This window comes from Melozone crissalis, unplaced genomic scaffold (genome assembly GCF_028551555.1).
Source record: "Melozone crissalis strain CALT ecotype California unplaced genomic scaffold, PUWL_Pcris_2 ptg000019l_1, whole genome shotgun sequence".
Classification (NCBI taxonomy): domain Eukaryota; kingdom Metazoa; phylum Chordata; class Aves; order Passeriformes; family Passerellidae; genus Melozone; species Melozone crissalis.
The window spans coordinates 14,673,150-14,691,708 of NW_026535797.1; the positions used below are offsets into that span (position 1 = coordinate 14,673,150).

The 18,559-nt window shown below is 52.2% G+C and overlaps 1 protein-coding gene across 5 annotated transcripts in view; it reads right to left on the bottom strand.

The window, feature by feature from the left end:
• DNMBP (dynamin binding protein) overlaps positions 1-18,559 on the bottom strand; it is a 34,824-nt gene that overhangs the window by 4,993 nt on the left and 11,272 nt on the right. For 4 of the 5 annotated variants that reach the window (XM_054277441.1, XM_054277442.1, XM_054277439.1 and 1 more), the window contains 7 exons: positions 16,534-18,474; positions 3,953-4,140; positions 3,267-3,366; positions 2,602-2,749; positions 2,074-2,091; positions 1,211-1,410; positions 52-182 (listed from right to left, as the gene is read on the bottom strand). In XM_054277441.1, the coding sequence (XP_054133416.1) occupies positions 52-182; positions 1,211-1,410; positions 2,074-2,091; positions 2,602-2,749; positions 3,267-3,366; positions 3,953-4,140; positions 16,534-18,474 (2,726 nt within the window). Of the gene's footprint in view, positions 1-51; positions 183-1,210; positions 1,411-2,073; positions 2,092-2,601; positions 2,750-3,266; positions 3,367-3,952; positions 4,141-9,606; positions 9,710-16,533; positions 18,475-18,559 lie in introns of those variants that run through there. The other variant, XM_054277443.1, reaches the window with a different exon arrangement.

Consider the following 18,559-nt stretch of genomic DNA (forward strand, 5'->3'; position numbering starts at 1 on the left):
GATACTGCTGGAGAAGCACTGCAGGGGCTAAGTGCAGCTGATGCACAATACCTGGGGTGCAAAGCCTGTGAGATGCTTGAGGTGGCTGCTCACACGGTTGGATTTCTTGATGATAGAGTGGAAGTTGAGCTTGGAGATCTTCTCCATGAGGCTATCCTCATCCCCTTTTCTGTACTTTAGCACTAAAGAGATTGATACAGAAATCAAAACCCTTGTAAGCACAAACACCCATGTCTTACACTGCCTCATCAACAATCACCTTGTTAGTTCTCCTCTTCCCCAAGCCTCTGCAATCCCAAGAGCCCCACATTTCATTACAGAATGGCTTGGGTTGAAGTGACCTAAAAATCATCTAGTTCGAACCCCTTTACATCTACAAGACCAAGCTGCTCAAAGCCCCATCCAACCTGGTCTTGAACACTTCCTTGGGTGGGGCATCCATAACTTCTGCAGGCAGCTTGATCCAGTGCCTTACCATCCTCATTGTAAAGACTTTTTCCAGCTGTTATTATTTTTAAAGCTATTATCCAGCCCTATCACTGCATGCCCTTATAAAATATTGTATCATAACCTCCCATCCCATCCAGCACTGTGTCACCTGTTTGGTTCTTGAGATACCCTACAGTTTGTAGACAAAGAATTCAAGCCCTTCCACAGGATAATGCATAGGGCCATCATAAGATGACACAGGAGATGATGCACAATAGTCCCTGGACATGCAGAAGGTGTCTATATTGCTTCTTTAGCAAATACAAGCAATCATTACATGCAGCCTCTGTCACCTCAGCTTCAGTGGGGCTATGAGGAAAGACTCAAGTGTAAGACTTGCACAAACTGGGGACTTTCAAGGGAAAACAGGGTGGCTAGCAGGTATCAAAGGGAGTAATTTTCTCCCTCTGTTCAGCCCCAGTGAGGCTACACTTGGGTACTGTGTCTGGTTTTGGTGCCTGGAGGCCACGGGCGATGTGGGAGAACCACATCTCCTAATCCATGAGGAGAGATGGGGGAGCCAGGTGGGCTGGACATGAGGAAGTAGAGGGGGATCTGCTCACAACCAGCAGCTACCTGAAGGGCAGTTACAGAGGTGATGGGGCCAAACTCCCCTAAGCAGTGAGAGTTCTCCATGACACGGTTGCCAGCTAAGGCTCAGTGGCCAGGACACACTGATCTCAGCACAGCCACTCCTGTCTCTCTGTGCCCAGCCCCTCACCCAGGTCCTTGCGGCGCTTGTACTCGTTGATGTTGACGTTGATCTCTTTGACTGCGAGGACAGCAGCTGTGAGTGGTGCCTTATCAGGGTGAGCCTCAGGGGTGGCACTCAGCAGCTCCATCAGCAGCAGCGGGTACCGCATCACCCTCTGCACTGGCTTGATGAGGAAGGAGCCCAGGTTAATGTAGTTTGTGCAACCCCTGGAAAGTCAGGACAAAGGAGATGTACCAGGTGACACTCCGGCTCTGCCACACACATTCTGCCCCCTCAAACCAGTGCCAACCAGACCCAGACCTCCAATGCTTCTAAATCCACTGTACTCCCTACATCAAGCCACCCTTATGTCCAAATTCATTGCACTCCTGAACTCCTGGTGCTCTCAGATCAACCCCAGGTCTCTGTTCCTCACTCACAGCAGGTCATACTTCCCAGCCAGGATCCTCTTCGTTACCAGACCCACCTTGAAATCCCAGAGGCACAGCCTCATACTTGCCAGAGAGCCACTTGTTTCACATGCTGTTCCACCAACCAACTGCCCAGGTCTGTCTCCCAGTGCAGGACAGACTGACTGCAGGACCGCAGTCACTGCAGGGCTTTCCTGGCTCCTTGGGGCTGAGGGCTCCCAAATCCTGTTTTCTGCCCAAGACTTCCCCTCACCTCATCACTTGTGCTGCACATCTGTGCAGCCCACCCACTGCCTCTGCTGCAATGATGCCACAGACACCCCTGTCCTCCCAGTGGTGCCTCCACAAGGCACTGTTAGGGCAGCCCAGCATGCACCCAGCCTGTGGCAGAAGGTTAGTTACAAGGGCATGGCCACACCAACACAGACAGACAAGCAGGGACTAAGAGGAAGTACTCACCATTCACTGTACAGGCTCCTGCCGGCCCACAGAGTGCCAAAAAGCAAAGAAAAGCAAGGGTTAATGGGGTGGCAGGTGTGCAGTCCCACAGCCAGTGTCTGTGCCCTGCCCAGTGAGGCTGCCAGGGCAGTGGGCAGCCCTCTCCTCCCAGAGCAGCCACTGGCACTGCTGGCTCCTGGGGCAGTTGGCTCCACAAGCTGGAGCCTGGCACTCACTGAGCCAGGCAAAGCAGCTCCTTCCTCAGCAGCCATGGTGGCTCAGGGTTTGGGCAACAGGAGCCCTCATGCCACCTTCTCTATACATTGGTGGCTTCTATGCAGATTTTAAGGGGGTCTACAAGTTTCCTAGCCCATGTGCATTGGTGCAGGGGGCCATTTGAACCCAGAGCCCAGTCAACTATGCAGTGCCACCATCAGACCTTCTGCAGTCACCACCTGAACTATCTAAACACTGCTGAAGAGGGGCAGGGATGCTGGAAACTGATCCCCCTATCCCAACCTGGTGGCTGCCACCTGAGGAGGCTCAAACCTGAGGCTATCCAGAAGCTCCAAAAGTAGTTTCTGCAATTTCTCATCCTTCTCATAGGTTTCCAGCAGTGCGATGGCCTCATCATGGTTCTGGCAATACACCCTGTAGACATTCTCCAGCTCTGCACGATGTGTCAGGAACACTGGTCCTGCAGACAGCAGCAAAGCAGAACTTCAGAGTCTCCTGGTCCCCAGCTGCCTCCAAAAACACTGGTGTGTCTTTTGATAAGACATCCAGTGTCCCTGTTCCACACACACAGCTCAAAAAATAGCTCTGCTACAGCATGCAGGACCCCTCCCCATCACCCACCAACACAGAGAGCTCAACCAATCCAGGTCTCCCGGGGAAACAGTGGAGATAATGGTCACAGGAGCCACAGAGCAAACGCACAGGCAGCCCAAGGCACGAACAGCCCAAGCTGGCAGCACTCTGGGGCAAAGGGCCCAGCCCAGCCCTGTGGACAGCCACAGGCACTGTGTCTGAGCATAGTGACCCCTGCGGCAACACAGATCTCCTGGGCTTTACTGTTGATGATGAGTGGTGATGGGTACCAGCAGGGAGAAAGCCCAGTCCCACTGATCCTCTCCCATCATTTAACTGTTATGCCCTGCCACTAGCAATGCCCACCCCTGCCTTCTGAGAACAGGTAACAGCAGAACTCATACCGATGGCATCTGAAGCCTCCAAGGTGGACAGCAGCTGCTTGGAGAAGTTTATTACCATGTGGATGTTTCCAAAAAGGCCCTCAAAGTCTATGTTCTGCATCTAATGAATGGGAAAAGAGATATCCTGGATGGGGAACACATCCCAGTTAATCTCAACAGCCCCCACATTGCCCTCCTGCAACCCATCAGTCCTCAGCTTCACAGCAGGCACCTGGTGTGACCTCCTCTCATCACAGTGACTCCTGAACACATTCCGTTGTCCTCAATGCACTGAAACTCTCACTCCTTACGTGTCCTTCTCTTTCCCAGCAATTCCACCCCTGCCTCTACTCGCCTGGTTTTCTCTTTTTCCTCCCACTAAATCTGTCCCCATGCCAAGACCTCATATCTTATTTCTCCTGTCAATGAATTTAACCTATTACCAAACAAAGGGAAACTTTTCCTGCACCAAAAAATTCAATGTGTAATACTTGCTGCTAGGTCTCGTTCCCAGCAAGGATGAGGGTTCAGCAGGATCTCAAAGCAGATGGGCTTATTGCAACCAGTGCAGGGAACCGTGGGAACCACCCTCCTCCCCTCGGAATAGCTTTAATTTCCTCTATGGGTTCTGCGTAGTCCCCTCTGAGAACTAAATGGACTCAGTATCTCACACCAATCCACAGTGTCCCCTCCCTTCCCAGCTCTACCTGTGCCTGCTGCAGGGGCACCATGATCCTCTCCACACACATCTCCAGGTCTCTGATATAGTCCCGCTCTGTCTGGAGTAGTTCCTCAATAACCTTGGCCCTCTTCTCCAGCATCCTTTGCTCTGCGCTCTCGGTGGTGGCCGAGGATGGCTCCAGGGACGGTGTCTGGGAGGAGAGGAGAGTCATCTCTGCAAGAGAGATAATCGAGATCAGCATGCTCCAGCAAGGATACCAGGGCAGGAGACAAATAGCACCTGAACTGCTACACATGTGACCCATGAGAGCGAGGACCAGCACTACTGAGAGTCCAAGGGCCTTTCCAGAGGGGCCATCCCCAGGCTGCAGGGAGACCCGGCTGCTCCCACAGCCCACCCTGGCAGCACCAGGGGCGCCGCACAGCCCTGGCACCGACACGGCGGGCACAAACCTGCCCCACACGGTCTGCCCTGGTGCCGGCCGGGGCCCGGCTCCGCTCCCACCCCGCGGCTCCGGGAGCTGCAGGCACGGAGGGAAGCCCCCGCTAGGCAATGGCGGCCGCCCCTCCCTCAGGCTGGGAACAGGGTCTCCATTCTCCGGGCCCGGGGCATTTCCATCTCAATGGCCGCGGAGGGCCCCGGGCACGGCAGCGCTGCTGCCGCCGGCAAAGCCCGGAGCTGGAGCCCGGCCAGCGCGGCCGGACTGGGCCGCCCCGCCCGCAGGGCCCGGGGCTGCGGGCCGCCCTCCGCGGCCCCGTCCGGACCCCCGGGCCGCCTCTCCTCCTGGTTTTCTGTGCCACCTGCGGCCCCGGGCCGGCCCAGCCCCCTCCGCCTCCATTGAGACTTCTCATCCCCCGCGGATTCCTGGGCCCCGCCGCTCTCTGCCCCACCTGCCTGCGCTTAAAGGCTGCGCCCCCGGACCGAAACCACGGACACAGTGCTGCCCCCGACCCCTCCCTGGCCACCCCTCCCTGGTCACCCCTCGAGGCCAGGAACACTCGGGGCTCCCCCATTTCAGGGCAGCACGGAGCCCCTTGCAGCACCAGCCTGCCTCGGGTACCCCACTTCATGTCAATGGCTGATTCCACAAATGCACCGTCTGCTACGGAGCCCCAGCTGCCCTCCATCAGCAGAATTTTTTTTAGAGCTGCAGACATGCCCCAGTCCAAACGTTTCCAGGAATGTTTTTGCAGGACAGGCACTTCCAGAGGTCCCTGACCTCTCCAGTGACAGCATCAGACAACAGAGGCTCAGCCCTGCTTAATCCCAAGGATACGCAGCAGGGCTTGGGATTTATCCCGGTACCACAGTACCAACAGTGCATAGCACCCTTATCCCGGTACCACAGTACCAACTGTGCACAGCCTTTATCCCGGTACCACAGTACCCACAGCCCTTATCCCAGTACAACAGTACCGACTGTGCACAGCCCTCATCCCAGTACCGACTGTGCACAGCCCTTATCCCAGTACAGCAGTACCGACTGTGCACAGCCCTTATCCCGGTACCACAGTACCGACAGTGCACAGCCCTTATCCTGGTACCACAGTACCCACAGCCCTTATCCCAGTACAACAGTACCAAGTGTGCACAGCCCTTATCCCGGTACCACAGTACTGACAGTGCACAGCCCTTATCCCGGTACCACAGTACCGACTGTGCACAGCCCTAAGGGACCCCCTTGCTCCCAGTGCTTCTGCCCAGGTGCTGGGCAGGCTGCAAGCAGCCCCAGCCGTACTCCATGGGCTGACGGCAGCACCCAGCACGGCAGCACCCAGCACGGCAGCATGAAACATGGGATGGGAAAACTGCTGCCTCAGCCTAAGTCCACTGCTCCTCCAGGCCAGGGTCTTCACACTGAAACAATCCAAGAAAGAAAAGACACCCAAGCTGAGACACTGACTCAGCCCATGATTATCTGAAACCATGCCAGCCCTTTTGGCCCTTCCCATTGCAGAGCAGCCTCGGCAGAAACCAGGAGCATCAGCGTCAAACAGTAAGTTCTTAGAGCTATCCAGGCTGAGGATGAACCATTGTGCCTCTCTGCAGAAAGAACAACTTCAAAATCATTCCCAGTGCCAGCCTGGCAAATGGGAAACCCAGCTGAAACACAGATGCCCTCAATGTGGGAGGGAAGATATTTGTCTCTCTAAGCTGGCATCTCTGCTGCCCTGCCTTGAAATCTAGCCTCGGGAGAGGCAAAACAACCAGCTCCATGGAGGAGGATTCAGTGACACAACCAGCACTTCATTTAGTAGGCAATTGCTGGGAAGAAAAGGCCTCACTGATTCCTACTGGCAAGTATCCTTAAGCCTAACCCCATCAGAGCCTGTGTTGGCTTTCCAGCAGCCCCCAGTGACGAACTTTAACAACACAAATGCAGCAGGAACCCACAGAGGGCCTCAGAGCAGATGCTGGGTTTAATTTATTTTGCTCTTTGCATTTCCACAGCATTTGCAAAATTTCAGGAGCAGACTAGGCCCTGCTATGCAAGGTCCTCCACAAACACCCACAGGGATATCCCCAGACACAGCACTGGGAGCCTGGACAGGATACGAGCAGAAAAACATACAGGAGGGACAACTAAGCACTAAGATAATACAGTCAGCAGGTCTCTGTGGCTCAGGGAGTTAATGAAGTAACAACAAATGAGTTATTTTAAAGAAGGCATGGCACTTGTTTTGCAGGAGAGCAAGTTCAAGTGGGAAGGCAGCCTGGAAGAAAGAGGAAGGTGTTAATTTGCAATGCAAACAGGTGTGTGAAACCCAGAGGGGGTGGGCGGTGAGATAATACTATTGTGTGGGGTGGGCTGGGAAGAATCTTGAAAATTAAGACAAGCCAAAATCACAGCCAGAAATGACCCATACAGCAGCATTTGGGAAGACAAATGGAAAAGATTACATTTCTTTGGTCGAAGAACAGGATTTTATATTTAGCCCCAGGAAAAATGCCACCACGCTAAGTTTTGTACAGGACACCTCTGGAGTTTACTGCACCACCAAACAACCCTGCTGTGCTCCCAGCCTTAGCCAGAGCTAACTGCAGTCACACAATGTGTTTGGCTCCTGCTCCCCTCAACAGAGCTGGGGATGCCCAGCACTGCTGGCAAATGCAGCAGCTCCCCACGCTCCACCAAGCAAACCCCAGGCAAGTAAATCTAGGTCAGCCCTTACAGAAAGTACCCTGTGGCAAGGATTCAACCCACACTTGTGAGACTGCCAGCTCCGTGACACCCTTCTTTGGCAAGTCTCAAGTCCCTGCCTATGGAAGGGAAATTAAAACCTTCATTGCACAGATTTTAAGTCCACAGTAGTTATCAGCTCAGCCTGGATGACCTGGCACAATGCTGGACATCACTTGTGCATTGTATCAGTATTTGGACGATTTTGAAAACTCATACAAATTAATTCTCCTCTGGCCTTCTTGCTCTTTCAGAACATTTCAAGACTCCTCCAAAAACAAGGCTACATTGCAGTTAAGGCTCTTTGAACTCTTGTTGTTTATCCCTAGTCCAGCATCCTCCTTCAGCAATTAACTCAAAAGTTTTTGAGTTTCCAAACACTTACAGCTCAAAATATTCAAATACAGAATTTATTTGGCTCTTATATCTGTATCTTGTAATATTTGGCTCTTATATCTGACCAATATGTATTGCTTAGTGTTTGCTTCTGATGCATTTGAATACTCTTACTTTTTGCATTTCATACTATCTCTGTTAATTGTCATTAATTTATTTTTCTTGTTTGTCACACATCCTTGTATGTCTAACAGCAGCTTTCCCTAAATGAGGCTTATTAAGCAGTTAGCTAAACCCACCAATTTCACAACTGTAGATTTTGGTCATCTAGTAAGTATTTTTTAAACACATCTCCATTTTACTCCACAGATTTTCTATTTAGATGTTACCTTTCAATTTGATTCATCATGCACATCAACCTTGGAGATGCTAAGACATACACCACAGCTTGAATGGGCTTTGTTGGCCTGCAGGAATATGACTTGTATTTTTAATGAAGCCAACAAATTCCAATCCAGTGACAAATTCATATTTACCCATGACACAGTTGCCAAATAGGCATTCAGAAATACATTTCCAAAAACAAAGTTCTCAATCACAATTCTCAGAGATTCTGTTCTCCTGTTTCTCCTCGGTTGATGGTCTGAGACAGCCTCCCAGGAGCACCTGCTTTTGAGCTTTGCTATACCCGTGCTGGACCCATGAGAGACCCAGCAGCAGCTCCTAACCCAGCCCTGGCAATGGGGTGTGAAGATGGAGCACACTCCCACCTCTGCCCTTCCTGGGGAGGCTGTGGTTTGCTATTGCAATCACACTGCTCATCCTGCTCACCTGAGAAATGTCACTGCCATCAACTTTCTTCCAATTAACGAAAACCTTGAATTGCCATTAGCCAGCCTCCTAGTGGGAGCACACATGCAATTAGAGGTTTTCCCTGAGCAGAGCTGACCCACACAGAGCAGATCCAAGGGGATGCAGGTCCCCCACGCTGCAGGGCTCACCCCAATGCCTGCCTTGCCCCCCAGCTGCTGCTCCTCAGGGCTCACCTGGCAGCATCCTGCAGGTAATGCTCCCTGGAGAGGGACCAGGACAATCCCAGGGAACTCTGGCAGAGCTGCTCCCAGCGCCAGGCAAGCCCGGCCCCGGCCCACGGCTCAGCACAGTCAAGCAGTGACTCAGGACAAAACAAACCAGCTGCAAATATTTGAAGCATGTGGAGGCCAGGAGGGGAGGAGCCACTGCCGACCATGAGAGGGGGGGCGATGAAACTAGGGCAGGGAATAATTAATCTGAGCAAAAGGCTAAACTGGCTGCCAGGAGCAGGATCTGGCTGGGGTGAAAACTCTTACTCCAGACATTGGTAATACACCAGGGAGCTGAACAGGGACAGAACAGGGATGCTTCTCCAGAGCCATTGGAGTGGCTTGGTATGCTAAACATGCCTAATGCAGAGCTTTGTTGGGATGTCTCTATGCCAGATAAGACCACAACCATGGCCCCAAACTGCCTCTGGTTGCCCAGACAGCCCCATGGCATTCAGTGTGAGCAGAGAATGATTCCAACCATTGACAAAGAAAAAAGTGAAGTAATATGATGGTGTAAAATAGCTAAGCTGCTAAAACTGAGGCAGGGCATCAACAAAAGCGTGAGCAAAACCTCTGATAGAAAAAAGAATGAAAGCTGAATGAAATCCTTCTTAAAAAGGATGTTTTAAATATACAATTCAAAAAACATGAAGAGAACAGTACTGATGAAAAGTCTGTCCTGTATCTGTGCTTCAATAAAGACAGCAAATATAAATATATAAATGGACATAGTAAGCCAGATAAGAGATAACAGACACGTCACAGAAAAATGAGAAAAGAAAGACATCAAGAAAAATCCATGGATGGTAGAATTCAGTTTTCATTTTTTAAATGAGGAAATAAAATGCTACTTTATAATGGACCTTTATTTCCATCCAGGACAAAGGAAATCCTACAAGGACACAATCCCACAATTAGGCAGAGTGAGTACAGTTTTTGACAAACCCGGCAAAAAGGTAGAATTATACAATAAATTTTCTGCTCATTTCTTTCTAAAAGGCAAACAGAGAAAAAAACCCCAACCAACCAAACAAAAAAACCAACAAAACAAAACAAAACCCAAAAAACCCAACCCACCTTTAAAATCCACTGCCAGTGGAGTGGAGACTATCCAGAAAAGAAGGCATTTCTAAACAGGTTCTCCAGAGACTGGATTTACTTAATCCCACATAATAGAGTAAATGGAAAATCACTGCTGTCATGTGGAGAAGTGAGGATCAATTCAACAGGATCACAAATAAAGATGAGGCATATGAGTCACTGAGTGATGCAGGGTACCCTGAATAAGATGGAATTATTCAAACCAAGCAGGTTTAATGCAGACAGATGCATTACTGTATTAATGGAACAAGAAACACAGCCACATGCAGGACTGTATTCTGGGCAGTAATTTTTTGGCTTGATCAGACAAAATTCAACAGGAGTTCCCTGAATGTTGCAGAGGACCACTGGGGTTTTGGACAAGGGCACAGGAGCATAGCAAGGTAAACTAGTGCTGACACCCACCCAGAATGCCTCACCCAGCTCTGAAGTCCTCTGTTTTAAAAGAGCCTGAACTGAAAAATGAGTGAGCATCAGGAAGAATAAACACTGAAACATCTTCCTCTGAATCTTTGACATGGGTATTTTAAGACTCCATTCACTACAAAGAGCTTAAGACTGAAAAATGACTTAATTACAGTACCTGCCTGAGAAGAATATCCATCAACTAAAAAGCTCTAATTTAGGAGAAAAAGGTTGGGGTTCAGAGCTGAAATGCAACACATTCGCATGCAAAACCTTTAAGAATGATGGTGACTCAGCAGCAAAACTATGGCAGGTGGGCTCTCCTGTTGATGTGTCAGGCAGTCAGACATCTGAGTCTTATCCCAGAAGAGGTGCTCTAACCCTGCAGCTGTCACCCAGTTACACTGTACAGAAATCTGTAAGAAGTGTGATAACCCTGTGAACAGAAGAGATCATCTCCATTGGCTTGGAAGTATTCAAGGCAGGCCAGATGGGGCCCTGGGCAACCCGATCTAGAGTGTGGCATGCCTGCCCATGGCAGGGGCATTGGAACTAGATGCCCCTCTAGTTCTCTTCCAACCCAAACCATTCTATGATTCCATGATCTGTACTGGGGCTTTAAAGTGCCAAATTCTGTTACTCCATGGATGGAGGAGGAACCTGTTAGAGAAGTAAACAGCATTAGAAAAGGTGCCTGGAGCACACACTGAGGGAGAACCAGAGCTGACTTTTGCCTGCTGCACAGGAGGTATCTGCTGCCAAGCACAATGGGAGCTCTTTTGGGGAGGTGCTGGTGGGATCTCACACTGAGGCAGCTGCAGCAGCAAAGCAGTACATGCCAAGGAGAGATGGTCCAGCACTGTGCCCCAGCAGGGCAAGGGGAGGAAAGTAACAGACAACTGCAGCCAGAAAAAGGCCACAGGATGGACAGACAGTGTTTGAAATACCTGGAGCTTTCATCTCTCCTGTTCTGCTGTGAGACACTGGTGCAGATGATGAGAGTATCCTGCCCTGCACCTCTCACAGCTCCTCCCATGCCCCAAGCCTGCTACAGTGGAGAAGAATCCTATAATCTTGAAACGCATAGGCTTTCACTTGGCATCACAGTCTGTCCCTTCAGCTCTAGCAAAAGCTGGAGAAGCAGCACTGCTCCAGCCTCCTAAGGCTTTGTGGACCATTTCCCATCCCACTCTGTTCCTGGCCTCCTCCTGGCTCCCCTGCTGCCCTTTGGACGTCTTGGCACCACAAAGCCTCTCCCTTTCCTCACCCTGGGGACGCAGCTGAACAAAGTCCCACCCTTACAGGGTGGCCTGAGAGTGCAGAAATGCAGCCATTGGAGCCTGCTTAATCATCAAATACCTCCAGAGGACAGACTTCTTGCTAAGGCAGAGGTAGGCACTGCCTCCAGCTTTGCCATCACTTGGGCTGTTGCAGTTTTCCTCTCCGTTTCAATCCCACTTCACGGAGAATTCACACACACAGCTACATGAGACAGATGGTGGCAGAAAGGGCACAGGAACAAACAAGTTTTCAGACACATGGAGGCCTGACCATCATAAAGGGCTCCTTCTGTCCCTCTGCCCAGACCCCAGCACCCTGCTGCCACTTCCCCTGAAAAAAAAATATTCTTGCACCAACAAGCCAAGCTGCACAAATCTGTCTGCAGCTGACTCTGACACAGCCACAGCATCAAGGGAATGATTTCAACGACGCCAAGACAGCCCAAGCCTTCCACTTTGGTAATTCTGCAGCTCCAGGGTGCTATTTGATGGGACTGGAGACCTGGAGATGGCTTGGAGACCCAGGACACAGGGCATGCAACTGTTGTAGCACAAGCAAGGGACCACTGCAGTACTGAGGGGTGAGGGTGCAAGAGATTCCCACTGGTGACAGCCCCCCAACACGCAGGTGCCTGGATGTCCTGCCCAGGTGAATTAGGCAACTCTGAGTACTTGTTCTCTGCATATGTCTGAGTGCTTCAACAGCTTCCTCTATTTCCTGCTTTGTGCTGCCTGTGAACAGCTGCCATACTCATGCTCAGGAATTGGTTCCTACAGAATCTATTAATGCTGGGTTATAAAGAGGCAGTGGGAATAACCCCAGCATCTCACCCTCTCCCTCATGAGGAACCTCCTCTGAGTCTTGAGAGAGCAGACAAACCAGGGCCACAAGTTTTAGGGTGTACCAAAACCATGCAGGAGCAACAGAAAGGACAGCCTTGAGTCTGTGTCACCTGTGCTTCCCTCCCACCTGGGCCTTCACAAACCCCCTTGCAGAGGCTGCAGGGAGGGGTGACAACCTTGATGCTGTTTCACTAAGTGCCAGGGAGGAGCCTTCCTGAGAGAGGCCGGCTGTGCTGGCCACCCACGTGTATCAGGCTCCCCGTGCTGCCCCGGTGCCAGGGCAGGGTGAAGGCACACCCAAGGGAATTGCCCCCCATTTCCCTGTGTACCTGGGTTTTTCTTCCTGGTCTGCACAAACTCTGAGTGCCGCAGGGCACTGGGAGCCGTCCGTCTGTAGAAGCTGTTTCTCTGCAGCACAGAGCCCACCCTGTTTTCTTCCTCGGCCTCCTGCTCCCAGAGCTGGCTCCAGTCGGGCCGGCCCGTGCGTACCCTCGAGTGCTCTGCTGCCCTGCTGCTGCTCTTGGCTGGCCTCCCAGGCCCTGGGGCTTCTCCTTCCAGCTCCCCACAGCTGTCGGAGTCAATGACGCATGTCTCAAACTCTGTGCAGCAGGTACCTGCCCCCAGCAGGTTCACACTACCATCTCCTGAGGACCTGACTGCAAATGCAGGAACTTCACAACCTCTGTCTGGACTGCTGTGGTCCATGACATGGCCTTTGGGCTTCCTGTGCTGTTCACTGTCTTCTTCATCTACTTGGTCACTGACATGTGGCCTTTCCTGCTCTCTATATGCTCTAGGGCCTCCATCATCTCTGTACCACTTTTCCCCTTCCCTGTATAATTGATTGTCTCCATTCTGTCTATACTGCCTTCTCCTCTCCCTATACTCCCCAGAATTCCTCTCTTGCTTGTGCCTATGTCTTCCATGCTCACTGTAGTCCCTAGGATCTCTGTAGTCCTGATACCACCTTCCCCCCTCCCTACAGTCTCCAAGGTCTCTATCCTCTCCATACTGCCTTCCTCTCTCCCTGTACTGCCCAGGTACTCTGTCCTCTCTGTTCCGCCCTCCTCTTATCTCAGAACTGCAGTTTCTGTACTGAACACCCTCCCTCTCACACACCCTGTAGTTTCTGTCCTCTATATCCTGTCTTTTGCCTTCCCAAACATTGTCTGCTCTCCTGCAGTCCATGTACTGCATCTGTCCCTTCCAAAAACCTCCGCAGTCTCCATTCCTGCTCTGTTGGTCCACGGAGTTGTCCTCCTGTCTCCTGGAACTGTCCCAGGCACTGTCTGCTCCTCGGCTGCCCGGGTACGCCCTCCTTGTTGCCCTGGGTCTGTCGCTGCAGCCGGCCAGGTCCCGTCTCCGTACAGCACCACAATCCTCATATTCCCAGCTGAGGAGCCGCGGTTCCTGTCTCGGATCCTCCATGCAGTGTCTCCTCTAAGGACAGGTGCGCATAGTCCTGTGGGGTGTGGCACAGGGGCCGGCTCCCCTCACCCTGTGCTCCCTGAGCCCAGCCCCAGGCTGACGGCGCTTCTCCACTCTGCTCCAGCACTCCCAAGTGAAACGCAGGTGCTGCTTCCTGAAACCAGCCAGCAAAGGCAGGGGCCCAATCGCCGGCAGCCCTGGCCTCCTCCACCTGCTGCCCAAAGTAATCAGTAACCAGCCCTGAGCAGGACGGGAGCCAGGCTGGGCAGGCCTGCACCGCCCAAACCGGCTCCGCGGCTTTGCCAGAACCTCTCCGCAGGCAGCTCTGAGGCAGGGAGGAGGAGGGCACTGGAGCATGCAGAGGCCCTGCCCCGAGACCAATGTCCTCAGGGGAGGGAAACAGAGCATGTGTGAGACCGCAGGAAGCCACAGAGCAGAGGTGGGACACCAGATCTCCTACTAGATCTTCTTCTTTCCACCCCTGATGGCATGGAGGAAACAACGTGGTCTACAAGAAGCTGGGCTCTGCTCCACACTTTGCTGGGGCAAACTGAGGCCTTCAGGCTGCCCCTGGCTCAAACCCTGATGCTGAGTCCATCCTCTTCCCAGCCCTCAGCACAGTCACACGAAGCTCAGGAGAGGAGCTGCTCCCTGCTTGACAGACCAGTGCCTCCACAGTGCCATGCAGTCACAGCTGCATGGTTCCCTGCTCCAGGGGGAACAGCTGGTCCACCCGCTGACAGGAACAGGCTTGAAGGGATTGCCTGGGTTATGGAGTCTGGTGCCAACACACCAAATAAGTTTACAGAAGGCTAGAGAAATACACACTCCAGTAATGCTTCTCTCTGCAGGGCACAACACATCCCCGATTTTCCATGCCAAACACAGAGCTCCTATAAGAAACCAAGACACAACCACAGCATGCCCTTGACAGAGAGCACAAGAGTCTGTAGATGTCATCCATGTCTCAGGTTCTTGCAACACTTGTTAGGAACTCAGAGTCCATGCCCTCAGCTGGTAGAAGACAAAAATAAAACCAATGGACTCTTCTACTCCAACTGCAGAAGAGCAAGTGCTAATCCTGCCCCAGCCTGGTGATCAGTAAAACCCCAGTGTGCTCATAAAGACACACCAAAAAATAACCTGATGACTTTAAACACTTACTGTAGAAAACTGTGTATTTTCTACTCTTCCTTTGGCTTTCAAAAAATACACTGAAGGGCTGGATTCCCCACTATCAACTATTTCTCCTGTAAGACTATGCCTGCCCTGCTTTGGTTGCTGGTCAAATCTTAGTGAGAGCTTTTCTGCCTCCAGTGTCTCTACGTTCCTAACAGTGGTAAGACAGAGGTCATGCCTCAGGCATGCCACAAACACGTTTTGCTGAGTTGATGCAACACCAAATTACTGTTCTGCCTGCTGCACTAGAGCTGGGCTCTCTGGCCACACTCAGATGTGTCAGCAGGGACATGGCAGAGCTTGGGTAGAACACATCTTCATTACAGGGCTAGAGAGGTCTCTTGAACAGGAGAAAAATCCCCTAGGACTGCTGAAAGGATACTAGCTTGAGGATGCCTCAGGATAGTGAATTAGTTCTTGCCTAAAACTTCTGGTTCCAGGAACCAACAGGTTCCACAGGATCAGTCCTTCCCAGCAAGATCCATCCCATCAGAAAATTTCCCTTGAGATTCAGCCTAGACTTTCCTCTTCCTACCTTCAAGTTACTTTATCTAGCTTCAAATCCTCTAGGCCTCCTTCCGAGCATCCCTTTTGCACACCACTGACATGAAGGCTGTTTGTCACCCTGTTTTCCTGGTGCAGCCATACCAGCCTTCATTGCCACGTGCTCTGCCTCTGACACGATCATGAAGCAAGTCCCTGGGCTCCCAGTGCTGATTAAGCAGTGGGAGGATGGAGGCAATGAAGTCAGAGTGAGTAACTCCCAGGCAGGAGCTGGCATTTCACTCCATCTCCTGCATGCAGTGCCCACATTTCCTGCACGTCGTGGGTTTCAGTGACAGAACTGCAGTGTCAGAGCTCCTGGGAGAAGCCTGGGAAGGAACTGTGGGAGAAGATGTATGTGATTCCATCTTTCCACTTGCCTACTGTAATATCAAGTGTAGCATAATTAACAGCACTGATCTTTATGTGGCATCTTCAGGTTTCAGAGACCAAATGTGCTGATATAATCATGAGAAATTCCTCTTTCTGAGTAATTTTTTTCTGGGGTGCAAGAACAAAAGTCCCATTTTCAGCTACAGATATGCCACAATTGTAAGCTCTTTGCTGCTGTTACCAACAGAATAGTCCTATTTTCTTGTCCTGGACTTCATGGATGGCAGGAGCACAGGGGCAGGTTTTACTTTTTGCCCAGTAATCCATCCCACTCCCAGGTCAGGTTCAGTCCCCTTCCGTGCACCCCTTCTCATACAAATAACAAATCCCCACACGTCTGTATCAGCACCAGAGCAGAAAGCACAGGAAACCCAGTGCCCTGACAGGTTGAGAGAAGTCACAGCACAGACACCAACTCAAATCTCAACTGCAGGACCACCAGCAAAGCCACCTTGAAGTTGCTGCTCACTCCCCTACAGATAGAGGGGATGAGGCAGGGAGGTTGGAACTGCAGCAGCAGTGGTTTTGCTTTCCATCATGGACATACTGGGAGTAGATGAAATGAAAGCTCTGGATGTATGGTGGGGCTGGAAGAGATGGGACAGTTGGAAGAAAAAGGGGGTGGGGAAGATCAGGGCAAAGGGATATTCAGAGAAAGACACAGTGATTCTCCAAGGCAAAATCATGATGATTATATACTGCAACAGTACTTACAAAATTATCAAGATCAAGAATTAAAGGGTATAAAAGACTGCCTTCAACAGTGTCTGTAAAACAGCAGGGGCACCTGTGCTCCTGAAGCATTCCCCATCCCACACTGTTGCAGACTCACCTCTCAACTCCTGCAGCTCCATGCTGAGGCTCTCAATGTTGGAGTCACAGAAATCAAGGTTCTCCATGGTCTCTGCTCTCACCAGTTCATCCTGCTGCTCCTCCAGCATCAGGCTTAGCTCGGCACGGGTCTTGCTGTACGCCTCCAGATCTCTCTCCACCTCTCCAATTCTAGTCAGCAGGATGGAGCTGGAGGAGGCTGATCCTGCCTGTGTCAAGTCCTCACATCCCTCCTCCAGCCGCTGCTCTGGGGTGCAGGGCTGAGGCTGTGCAGGGGCCACGTGTTTCCGCTGGTTGTTGGGTGGAGGCCGGGGTGCAGGCCGGGAGGGTCTGACCGAGAAGGACAGAGCCCTGCCTTTGGGCACCTGCCCACCCTGCACCTGCACGGCGGCTGTCACCAGGCTGCTGGGCCGAGGAGGGGGCGGCCTCAGGGCCCTTCTCCTCTCTGCCTGCTTGGAGTGGGACACAGATTCAGGAGACCCACGGACAATGTCCTTCTCAGAGCTGTAGTCCAAGATGGAGAAGTGACGGGACACCTTGTCCTGCTCCGCACCAGTACCTGACAGGCTCTTCTCAAACTGGGCCAGCTGCTCCGTCAGTTTGGAGTCCAGGTCCGTGCAGCTGTCCCCCTGCACTGCAAGAGGGCAGCACTCCCCCCAGCTCCCAGCCCGTGTGTCCAGGCTCACCTGGGCACTTCCTAAGCTGGGACAGGGCTTGGACTTCTCCAGTTTACTGTCCATCCAATTGTCCAGGTCCTGGGTCCTGCTCTGGCTCTCCTGGGGCTCAGATGCTGCCCAGCTATTAGTGGATGAAATTGCTTGGCTCCTGCAAGCATTTTGGGGGAAGTGGGGTGCCTGCAAGGGCACAGTGGGGCTGTCTCCATCATGCTTAGGGAGGGAGTGAGTCTCTGAGTTTCCTGAGGTGGCTGAAATAGTCCCCCCAGGCTCCAGCTGACCTGCGTGGCCAGGCCTGTTGCCCTGTGGGGGAGGCAGCTGGGCAGAGGGGTGAATGCCATTGACCGACTTGGTGTGGTTAGAGGGGACTGAGCCCACCGTGCCTTCGGGATGCGGCTCTTGCTGTCCTGTGCTGGGAAAGGCCTGCTGCTGTCTCAAGTCAGTGCCAAGAGGATCCTCTGACCTCTCTGCCTTGTGCGACAAAATGGTGGCAGGCTCAGGATCTGCAGCCAAGCCATCCTCCTTTTCCCTGCTATCTTTCTGGGGCAAAGGAGGAGTTTCAGAGCAAGTGATTTCTGGATCTTGATGGGTGTTCAATCCACAACTGCCTCCACCTTGCAGATCCCCACCACTCACCTTTTCCAAGCAAGCCTCAGAGGCTTCCAGCCTCACAAATCTGTGTGGAAAGATGCCACGTCTTCCTCTCAACTCCCCCTCCAGCCAGCCATCCTCCAGAATGCCTACAATCTGAATCCTGTCACCCACATCAAAATCCAGTTCCTTGGACTCCAGGGCTTGGAACTGATAGAGGGCAACACCATAAGTACCCCCTGGCTCCTTGTCATCTTTGTGGGGCATCTCTACTGTCCCATTGGTGTCACAAGTCCCTGTGGGCTCTGGACCCACTGAGGTTCCTGGTGCTCGCAGAGGAGTAAGCAGTTCCACAAAACCCTCTGGGAAGATGCCCCTGCAGCCTCTGAGCTCACCCTCAAACCAGCCAGGCTCTGGGACACCAATAATGTTGATCACATCCCCTTCCCTGAAGTCCAGTTCCTCCTCCAGCTGAGCAGACAGGTTCATCAGGGCCTGGGCTTGACCCAAGGAGTAGGCAGGCACCTCCAGGAGAGGGCTCTGGGACAGCTGACGTCTCCGAACGGAAAGGCACAGCTCCCTCACACATGATGAGGGGAAAAAGCCCTTGGAACCCCAGCTGCTTCGGCCCTGGAGCCAGCTGGAGGCCAGGGGTCCCCCCAGGATCACCAAGTCTCCTGCAGAGAATGAGACACAACAGTTCAAAACTGCTCTCATTATTGCTTCCCACCTCTTATTCCTGCCTCCCCATTTCCCTCTTGG